General features: G+C 39.1%; 1 protein-coding gene across 1 annotated transcript in view; it reads right to left on the bottom strand.

Moving 5' to 3' along the window:
• Positions 1–7,719: 7,719 nt before the first annotated feature.
• Positions 7,720–10,505, bottom strand: part of LOC132853914 (phosphatidylethanolamine-binding protein 4) — a 79,682-nt gene continuing 76,896 nt past the window's right edge. The window contains exon 7 of the mRNA XM_060881957.1: positions 7,720–7,854. Coding sequence (XP_060737940.1) covers positions 7,763–7,854 — 92 coding nt within the window. The 3' untranslated portion in view covers positions 7,720–7,762. The remainder of the gene's footprint in view (positions 7,855–10,505) is intronic.

Raw genomic sequence — 10,505 nt, 5'->3', positions numbered from 1 at the left:
CCAACGCTTTTTCTCGTTAAAACCAGGGGGGCGGAACAAACAGTGACGTAGATGACCATACATGGAGACACAAAGGAACTGCGGAGTGACGTCACTATGGAAGCACCTCGTAGTGGAACGTTCTGAGCCGCGTCCCAAATCGCGACACGCGGGCAGTTCGGGGAGAGAGAAAACCTCGAGTGACAGGAACCCACGAATCCTGGAGCAAGTCGTTTATTCTTTTATCCCTGGGAATGATTTATTTTATTCCTAAAGACTTTTTTTTATTTTTAATTCGATTGCATGGATGACACGTGTTAAAAGGACACGTGCTGGATGCTTCGACGTTATGTTATTTTCACCAGCGTTGAGAAGTCGTGCACGTGTAAAATGCATGAAGCTGAAGTTTATAACCGAGCTGAAAAGCCACAGAAACTCACGCCAACAACGTCTGATTGCTTTTATTATGCGTTTGTAAACTTGTGAAGTGCAGCAGAGGGACATGTTTCATGCTTCTACACACTGCGCGTTCACGTCACTGTCTAAACCCCATCAGCGTGCACGCGCGTGGCACTTGGGGGAAGTTCGGAGTAAAAAATAAAAAAGGGAAAAATAATACAGAGTCCAGCCAATCAGCCGCCACGTCTTTGACCGCGCGCGCCACGCTAAAAAAATAAGTGGAAAGTCCATATAAGGCGTTTGTATCCGGCTCCGCCCTCTTCGCTGCCCTTATTTGGTCAGCGCGTTTCCGCCTGCGCGACCTGGTGGAAAAGAGATCGGAACCTGCCGCTATTAAAGGAACCGCAAAGGCCAAACGTCATGGGTCATATTTCATCTCCTTAAAGTACCTTAAAAGAGGAAAAACTTAGCTTTATTTTTTCATTTAAGGCAAAACAAACTAACTTCATTTTATTGTTCATCAACTAGTTGCATTTTTATTTTGAGTTGTTAGGATAATGGAGTTAAAATAAAATAAAGTTAAGAACAAAAAAATTATATGATCTGATTGGATAAATTAAGGCATATAACTTTGATGATTTGTTGCTAAACAAACAAACAAACAAACAAACAAAAAGTACATGACACAATTGTAATAATCATTATTATTATATATAGCACTGTGTAGGATGGACATATACTTGACTCAACACAGTCCAATTAGGAGGCCGGAGAATCCCACGAGACCGCTCATATGTCCAGGTAAAATCCTCCATTCCTGAGCCGGGCTAATCAGTGAGGCACCAAGCCACACTTATTATCGACACTGAGTAAAACTCCAGGCTGCCATGCATGCGCTGGAACGGATGCTGATGCAATATGGAAAGAGAGAGCGAGAAAGAGAGAGAGAAAGAGAGGGAGAGAGAGAGAGAGAGATAAAGTTACAATTTGGACTGCAAATCAGGTTGACATCTGCATGCCGGCTACAAGCCTGTCAACCGATAGGCCAAAAAATGCACAGAAGAATAATAAGTTCCTACTTTTTTTCCCCCCAGAGGCCTGGGAGCACTGCCATCGAGCCCAGGCTTCTAATGTCTCAGCAGGGCCTCAACAAGCTCCTGAGCTCCCAAACTAACATCTACTATCTAACTGGGATGAAATTCAAACTCTCCATGCCATAATCTTCTGCTCACTGACATTTTATAGACAGAACTATGATATTAGCCCAGCATACATAAATTTTTAATCAGGTGAAAAACAAATCTGTCTGCTCCTAACAATTTGCCTAGTTTGGAGCTGTGGCCTAGCCAAAAGGTGCCTTGTATGTGTGTACTTACATCATGTGGACTGTGGGCTGGATCCAGCAAAGTATTTCACCAGACCAAATACAGTGCTTGAGTTATACCGAGCTGGTCAATGCGTGGAAAAAATGGCTGTATTTCCAGGACTCCAGTTTCCCAACTCATTTAAATGACCCAACAACTTTAGAGCATTTGGCAGATACCTTTACCCTGAGCAACTTTAATTTATTTCATTTTTTTTTTACAGGTTAAGAGCCTTGGTCAAGGACCCAGCAGTAGCAATGCTGGGATTTAAACTCTGAAGTTCAATTTCTAAACTGCTGAGCTTCCACTACCATAAGCCTTCTATAAATCATTTCCATAATAATTAATGCTTTTAATAAACACTTTACAAAAACAACTTTTGTTGCAGATTCTCTCTTTCAATTCAATTTATTGACAGGATCTTATGTACATCATTTAAAGAAAGCTCATTGGACGAGAAACTGCCTACACAGAGAGGTAGAGAGATGAGAAAGGGATTTTTTTTTGTATGTCATATTGGCCATTTCTCATGTGATTAATAAAGCGAATAAATGTTACTGCTAAAAGTCAATGATGAGAACAGAAAGTTTATAGATGAATGTATGAAGTGAGCATTTATAGCCTCAGTATATACTGGATTAAAAAAAAAAAAGCCATGTTCATTTATTTGGCTTTAAGCATTCATTCATGTGGGCTCACAAACAGTCATGCACACGTCTCTATTTTTAAAGTCAAAAGGGTAACTTAAAGCACCACAACATAATCACAACCTTATTTATAGCGTTACATAAATCATTAGCAGTTAAGCTATTAAAAGATAACCCTGTTTTCACCATTCAGTCATGTCATTTGCTTATCTGGACCTTTCTACATCTGCAGTTTATGCAACTGGACCTTAAGAAATATTAGTTTGGTGAAAATTATTTTCCACTAGCCATTTAAAGCATGTCTATTCTGTAATATTTTCCCCAATATATTAAATAGTACAGTCCCTATATTTAAATGACCTTTACCTCCACCTGGCCTAGTTAATCCCACACAACCGAAGTGTTGCCAAATTCACTATACACCATTCCTATCTCTCAAATTAATCGCCTTGGCAATTGACACTAATACAAATACTAGACGATAGAGACTTGGCCCTAATGAAGCGAAAATAGAGTGAGTGGGAGAGGGGTCTGAATCATGAGAGTATCAGGGGCCGTGGTAAACATAGACACGAAACAGCTAACACACACACACACACAGGCAAATGCACATACACCGGGGGAATCCAGTGGCTCGTTGCCACCGTATGGGCGGGATGTAACATGTGTAGGTGATAGCGTTAAGATAGCATGACACAGCAGGATTTGTCATCAGGGGATTCCTATGGGTTCTCCATCTCCCCACGATCGGAAATATCTCATGATCCGATAAGGATATGAACGGAATTTTTTTTGATACATCCGAGTTTGCAATCACAAATGAAGAATGATCATCTCCCCCTTATCATCCTTTATAAGAATCAGATCATAGGGATAAAATTTTGTCCAATTCTATGATAAAAATGACAGAATTCTGGATATGCCAGGACCCAGTACTTGGCATGCATGCTCGTCTTGGTAGCTCTTTCCATTTCACAGATATTTCATTCATATTGAATAAGGAAGGCCATTGGCAGTACCAGTTGGGTGGCAGTTGGAGCAGCATGGCAGCAAACACTGAAAGTGAGAATGGAGACATGATCATTTGAATAATACTTTTTATAGACCAAAACAGAGGAAGTAGAACGTTTATTTTTTTTTTTTTTCAATTCTTCCACTGCTTGATTGCCATGACGTGTATAGCTTGGCAAACTTGCCTTAACATTTGCTTAGTCTGTGCTGAAAACAAATTCACTCTTGTATGCCCATCTCCACTTTAATTTTTCCCTCTCCAGTTACATTTAATCAAAATGCTTTTCCTTCCTTGTCTTTGCTACTAGGTGCTACATGTTCCTAATCTTGCTCGATTTTATGTTATTCTTCAGTCTTACCGGGCATGATTTCTGTCTCAAATACACCTGCGAAGAACTGCTTTTCTTATACTCCCAAGTCCTGCAAGCAGAAATGACAGAAAACACATTTATCACACATTTATCACTGTAGATGGGTACTGAAGGAGCCAAAAATATTAGCGTCACATCATCCTGGTTCAAGATGGAAAGGTGGTAGAATAGATAGCATGGTTTGATCCAGAGCTTCGGCAAACTGTCTGTGTGGAGTTTTGCATATTTCACACGGTTCATCCAGGTTCCGAAAAACATGCAAAGTGGGTGGATTAATGAACTGCCTATGCCTAATGGAACGGTGTCCATGCCATAGTGTATTGTGAACTGGTGTCAATATTCCTGCTATAGCTTCCGTGATCCACCTTGACCAGGATAAAGCGAAGTTGACCTAAATACACTTTGTTAACCTCGAAGCAGCTACAAGTGAGGGAATTCCATCTGAGCAGGGAGGTTATTAATATCAGGGAAAACCTAGGAAGATGACAGGACACGCAAGACCTACCAAAGCGTTACGTTTTTTTGTTTCCTCATACAGGACATAATGTTTAGCTTTATTGTTGAGCATAAGTCAATGCCTGGCCGTTCCTGTAGCTGCTGTGTAAACCGTTGCACTATTCAGTCGTTACATGACTATCACCAGGGTTCCCCCAGCTCATTTTGCATGCAGGGATTCCATGGAATTGCTCAGCTGTCACAGATCTGTTGAGCGAGATGGCAGAAAAATTCAAAACCAACTATGGGCATATAATCAAATTAGTTGTGTTTCTTTCCAGGCTGCATTCAGATCAATTCAAATGACTGTTCCCCGTTGCTAACGTTGCCTGGAGCCAAGCCCTGGAAGCTCGGTTACACAATTATTTATATACATTTTGAAACAATGTGTGATGATTAAACACATACAACATAATACGTTGTTTAAAAAAACATTTCCAATACAAAACATATATATTTCCATTATTGACAATGGAACAGTGTTTGGTTATTCCACTGTTTTGGATAAACAGGTGAGAATTTATTCATGATTTATTTATTCATGTTTAGCATTACAAAATTAGAATGTCAGAACACAAACACAACAATGTTCCTGAAGAGTAAATGCGAATGTTCACTAGCTTTCGGTATATACTGTGATGCACTTTGTCCAGCTGTCTTAAATCATAGTAAAGCTCATGATGGTTAGACCGGTGGTTGGATGGTTATACAAATTGACTCCATATAATATACAATCAGCTAAAAAAAATCATGTATTACTTAATTAGTACATTATATTTGTCACAAGAAATGGCATTTCAGTTATTTTTGTACCTTTGTCATTGTGTGAGTGTTGAGCCAGGAGTGACAGGAGTGACATCTGGACAGCGGTGCACTGGGAGTGGTCAAACTGAGATGCTGGAACCAGTGAAAAATTAGGTTTTGAACCAAAACTGACCACATCATTCTGTAGATGCAACTGAGCCTATACAGGACTAAAGAAATCAACACAGTCTGGCATGTTCAGTATTAACGCTTAGGTATCATACTTGGTCAAATAGTCAGATTAGGCAGAAGAATAAAGAATACTCTTAGCAGGGGGTCTCCTTATTTGAATAGACACACACACACATTTAGACGTGATCAAACCGTCCACTTTCTGTCACAAGCTTTCTCGTACCAAGTCCCTCAGACCAGCCCTCCATCATCATATAACAGCTACCACTGAAGGCTAACACATGCTTCCTCAAAGAAACATACAGCTAGCCAGACACATCATTTCGATCTGTCGCTCATGCTGAGTTGCTGAGCACCCGAACGAGTGCTATTCACCCTCTTCCACATACATGAGTTCACAGATGGCTATGATTGGCTGGTGTCACTGTTATTGACAGGAGAGAGAGTACACCATCAGAGTCCTAGTCAAGGCTGGCGATCGGGAAAACAAAGATGAGTGTATGATTGTGTTGAGTAGGATTGTGGGTTTGACTACTCGTGTCCGAGAACTAAACCAAACCAAGCTAGTTCATGTTTCGAGTTCACAACGAGGCCACAAAGAGCCTCACCAAATACAGGAAGACAAAGTGTATGTGCTATGCAGTTTGAGCTGGGTACAGTACCAAGTTAATCAAATCACACCACTAACCTGCACTAAACATCAGAACATAAAAGTTACTCTTCCAAATCTGGCACTTTGTTTCATAAACAGTGATCCTCTGAGACAGAACAGCAAAAAGAAAACCAATATTCCATCTTCAGCAATGCTGTTTAGTTTTTTTTTAGTGACGAAAGCTTTGTAAGAAAATGTGTTAAACTGTAGAAGGTTTTTGTACATAAACTCATTTGTACAATATGAAAGCTAATATGTAATTTCATCTTTTCTTTTGTATTCTGATAATAAAAGGGGTTAAACCACATTACCAATGCTGAATACTCACTTCTGTTTGGGCAGAATGTTGATCAGTTTTCTTTAGCAGTACCTCTAGGTTTATATATATGTATATATATATATATATATATAGGTAGTGCTAAAGATATATATATATATATATATATATATATATATATATATATATATATATATATATATATATATATATATATATATGCTTGTTCTTATATGAGACCTCACAGCTAACTGTATGATGAAAGCTTTGTAAAAAAAAAAAAAAAGATTTTAAACCGATATGGTGCGGAGAAATGTATTTACCACTCGTGGAAGGAGTCTCCAATGTCTGAGGTAAAGTTGGAGCTCTATTTTTGTCTTATAACCCTAACAGGTTTTTTCTCATTACCTCCACAGATGTTGTTGACTGACGTAAAATGTTGGCATTTTCCAAGACTTTTTTAAGTTTGTTGGTCTTGGTGAGGAAATCATCTTTATCATTAAATCTGAGCGCAGTAGCCTTCTGTAATAGAACAACACAATGCATAAAGGCACAGATATCATTTTAATAAATCTGTCTGCATTAATGTAGTAAAAATAATCGAAACACTTTGGAAACATTTGCACACTACATTATTAGACCAATTGGACTTGAAATAGCGCTTCATGTAAATTTGTTGCCGAATATAAACATAAAATTACTCAGGTATGTAGAACAGAAACTACACAGTGGAAACTTGCCAGTCACATTCACAAATATGACACTTTAGTCTCCCATTACGAAAAAAAAAAAACTTCACACACACACACACACACATAACCACGCTGGTTAAAAAGACATGAACTTCTGCCCCTCCTGTCACTGTGGGACCGCCTGTTCGAAAGTAACTGTGAGAGTATTTTAGTTCCATTGTGGCTTCCGACAGAGTGGTGTTGGTTTCACCCCCTTCTTCCTCTATTGGTCCTGACGTATTTCCGCTCACACTCAGATATTTCCACACACCCCAAAGTGTGCTAGTAGCCACTATTCATCGTTTTGACCCGTTCCTCGAGCTGTTTGTTTCTCTGTTTGGATATCTAACACAAAAATGAAATCCCTAAGCTGAAAAAGCCCCAATACAGAGCACGAGGCAGTGCTTCTGAATGCAACCGAAAGAGTTTGACTGCCAAGAAGGCAGAAATGCACTGCTGCAGTGCCCTGGAAGTGAGGGGTGGATTATGCAAGAGTGGCAGAATAGTTTAAAAAAAGTAGTATGTGTGTGTATGAATACTCAGCCTCTTACAATATTAGTATTGCATGCAAATAAGTGTTAAACACACTTCCTTATAAGGGTGTATAAATACATTTGTGATCATTACATAGCCTGATAACACACTCTCCAAGGAAGTGACAAATCCAAGGAACGAGGTTTGTTAACATGCTTTTAAGGACGTAGGTTCAGTGTTCAAATCTCATGGCAGATTAAATATCCTACAATACAATTTTGATTGATTAATAAAACCCTATTTTAAATATGTAAGTAAATATTAAAACAAACAAACAAACAAACAAACAAACAAAGATTACAAGTTTGCTTTTAATGAGCTTTCTCTGATTGTACAACAAGTTACAATTCAGGTGTCTGGCGTCATCTAATCTTTAGAGTGTTGAGTAAGGAACTGGAGCGAGGCCACAGGACCAACAAGTTCAAACCTCTCCACAAACGCTTCAGGATCCCAGTTTCCTAAAGAGTGAAAAAAAACAACACACACACACACACACACAACACACACACAAACCACAAAAAAACACAAACAAAAAACACAAACAATTAAGCAATGCTTATTAAGAACCTGTATACGTCTTGCTTGACATCTGATGACCTTCTCGATAGTGATTTTAACATTTTTACTGTATATTGTATTAATGATCTGGAATGTTCTTAACTAGTGAAGTTTTTAACGAAGTGATTCACGTGTAAAACAATACCATGCCGTAGGGTTTTATTGACATGAGGCCTCTGTTGCTATCACCATATTTGGAACAGAATTTCTGGCTTATCTGCGCAGAGAGAACATAACTAGAGGTAAAAGACTCATCTTACTTCAGAATAAAAATTTAACATAAAATAGACTAAATAGATAAAATAGACTATGATCCTTATGTACTTCCCCAGAACTACTTAAACCTACAGACATGCCAAATTTGTGATTTCTTGATCTATATTTATCTCACACACAACCCCTCACACTGTTCTGGAGAATCTCAAAGCATTTAAAAGCGTAGAAATCTATCAGCTATACACGTCTGGCTGGGCGTGAGAAGAGGAGGAAGAGAAAACTCAATGTAGACATGGTAAGTCGATATCAACTAACTAGAGAACTAAGAGGAACTAGCAAACTACCTTCCTGACTAGCTAAACTTTCAAATGTTAGCTACTGTATTACAAACTGCTGAGATATGAATAACTTCCTTATTTTGTCAGTTATAGTATGTATTATGTAACCTCATTTAAATACTGAGGTTTTGTATAAGCACCAAGTCACACTGTGTCAACAACTGACTAACCAAACTATGGTTGTGTCATAATCACATACTTATCTACTTATATACAAACCAAATACGATTACTATTAGGTACTAAGACTAAGCAGTTTTTCCATTACCCTTATTGTTTCCGTTTTAAAAACCTCTCCTATAGCTCTCAAACCTACCAAATGGTCTGTTTTGCTTACCAGCCACATGGATGCTCTAGATTAGTAAATACTTTTGAATATAAGGTCACAGTGAACTTGTGTTCTTCCTGTCACCGTAGGTCCGTCCGGTCGAAATTAGCCGTGTGAGTATTTTAGTGGTAGCTTCATTGTGGGTTTTTGATTTGAAGACGCAGGTCATGACAATAATCACGATGATGGTGGAAGAGAAACACGGCTCAGGATCATTCTATGACTAGCTCAGGACTTTAACTGCTGTCTAAATGTCATCTGATAGAACCCACCTCTGTGCAGCTGATACTGGAGTTGTTTTTGGCCTGATTTAGTGACCTCATTTTGTGTACATGCTTAATGATAAATGCTGTCGATGTACTCAATTCAAGGATGGAGCTTTGCATGTTTGTCTGATTTGTAATTGGAGGGTGTGGTACTGTGATTCTCTGGGCCTTGAAACACTTCAATAGGAGAATAAATGCTCAGGCTTTTGTGGTGCTGGAGAAGGCAACAGGCATACGAGAGCTTCTTGGCATCACAAATTCCAGACTGCTGTATTCTCTCCACACACTCTCATTCACTCACACAATCACACACTACGGATGACGCCTGAGATAGGCACAGGCTCCCCGTGACCCGAGGTAGTTCGGATAAGTGGTAGAAAATGAATGAATGAATGAATGTTTTCTCTCCGTTTGTTTATGCAGAAGCCTGAAAGACATCACTTACAATATGAGCTAAATGTTTATGTCTAAGTTCTGAGTGAAAAATTTGTAGCGTAAAAGTGATATTTAACTAGCTAACTGCTAAAGGAAAATGCTAAGCGGTCAAATTTTCCCTCAAGCAGAACAAAGATGCTGTTAATTATATAACGTATTTAAAAGTGGTTAAATCTCAATGTCAGTTTCATTCACTAACTTGATCTGTGTCTCCAACACACATGAAAACACTGATTGGCGGAAATGCAGCAGCGAAAAGGGAAAGCCCGTTGTTGTACACACAGAACAACATGCCACATCCTGGAACAAACAGTATCGTGTGTGTGTATGTTTGCATGCAAATACATGTGGGAGAGTGTAAAAATATGAACCGAAAAGAAAAAAAGAGAAATAAAAAGGTCATGCTCACCCACAGATAGGCAGGCCAGTATTAATATAGCGACTGTCACAATTCTTGTTGCTCTAACCAGTACAATTACCATCTCATAGCCTTCCATTAGAGGTGAGCAAGAGCAGAGATGTGACAAAGTGAAGGGCACAGGTGGTGTTTAGACGAAAATAATAAGCACAGACTAGGTTCTGCTTTTCGCTCAATTATGAGATACTGGGAGTCAGGTAAGTCTGTGAGAACAGTGTGTCCAGTTCTCTGGTGATTAAGTGTGAGAGATGGAGTAAGGGGACCTGGCATTATGAGGTCAGGTGACCTTTAGGCCTTCAGGTCTGAGAACAAGAGGAGATAATGTTCCGCCTCTGCACAAAGCTAGCCCCATCTGACCCTAGCATGGTCAGGGCAACACACACACATACACACACACACACAATTATCTGACCACTACTAGATATTAACAGATGTCATGGTAGATCCTTCTAGATCCAGCGAATATCAAGTGACGTCTTTCATCCACCATCTTAGGTGCAAGAACAAAGAAGTAGCTAGATAATCACAACATTTTGACGTCGTGATTATCA

This window comes from Tachysurus vachellii, chromosome 11, assembly GCF_030014155.1.
Source record: "Tachysurus vachellii isolate PV-2020 chromosome 11, HZAU_Pvac_v1, whole genome shotgun sequence".
Lineage (NCBI taxonomy): Eukaryota > Metazoa > Chordata > Actinopteri > Siluriformes > Bagridae > Tachysurus > Tachysurus vachellii.
Note: the sequence above shows the minus strand (reverse complement) of the source record. Positions and strands in the feature narration are given on the sequence as shown.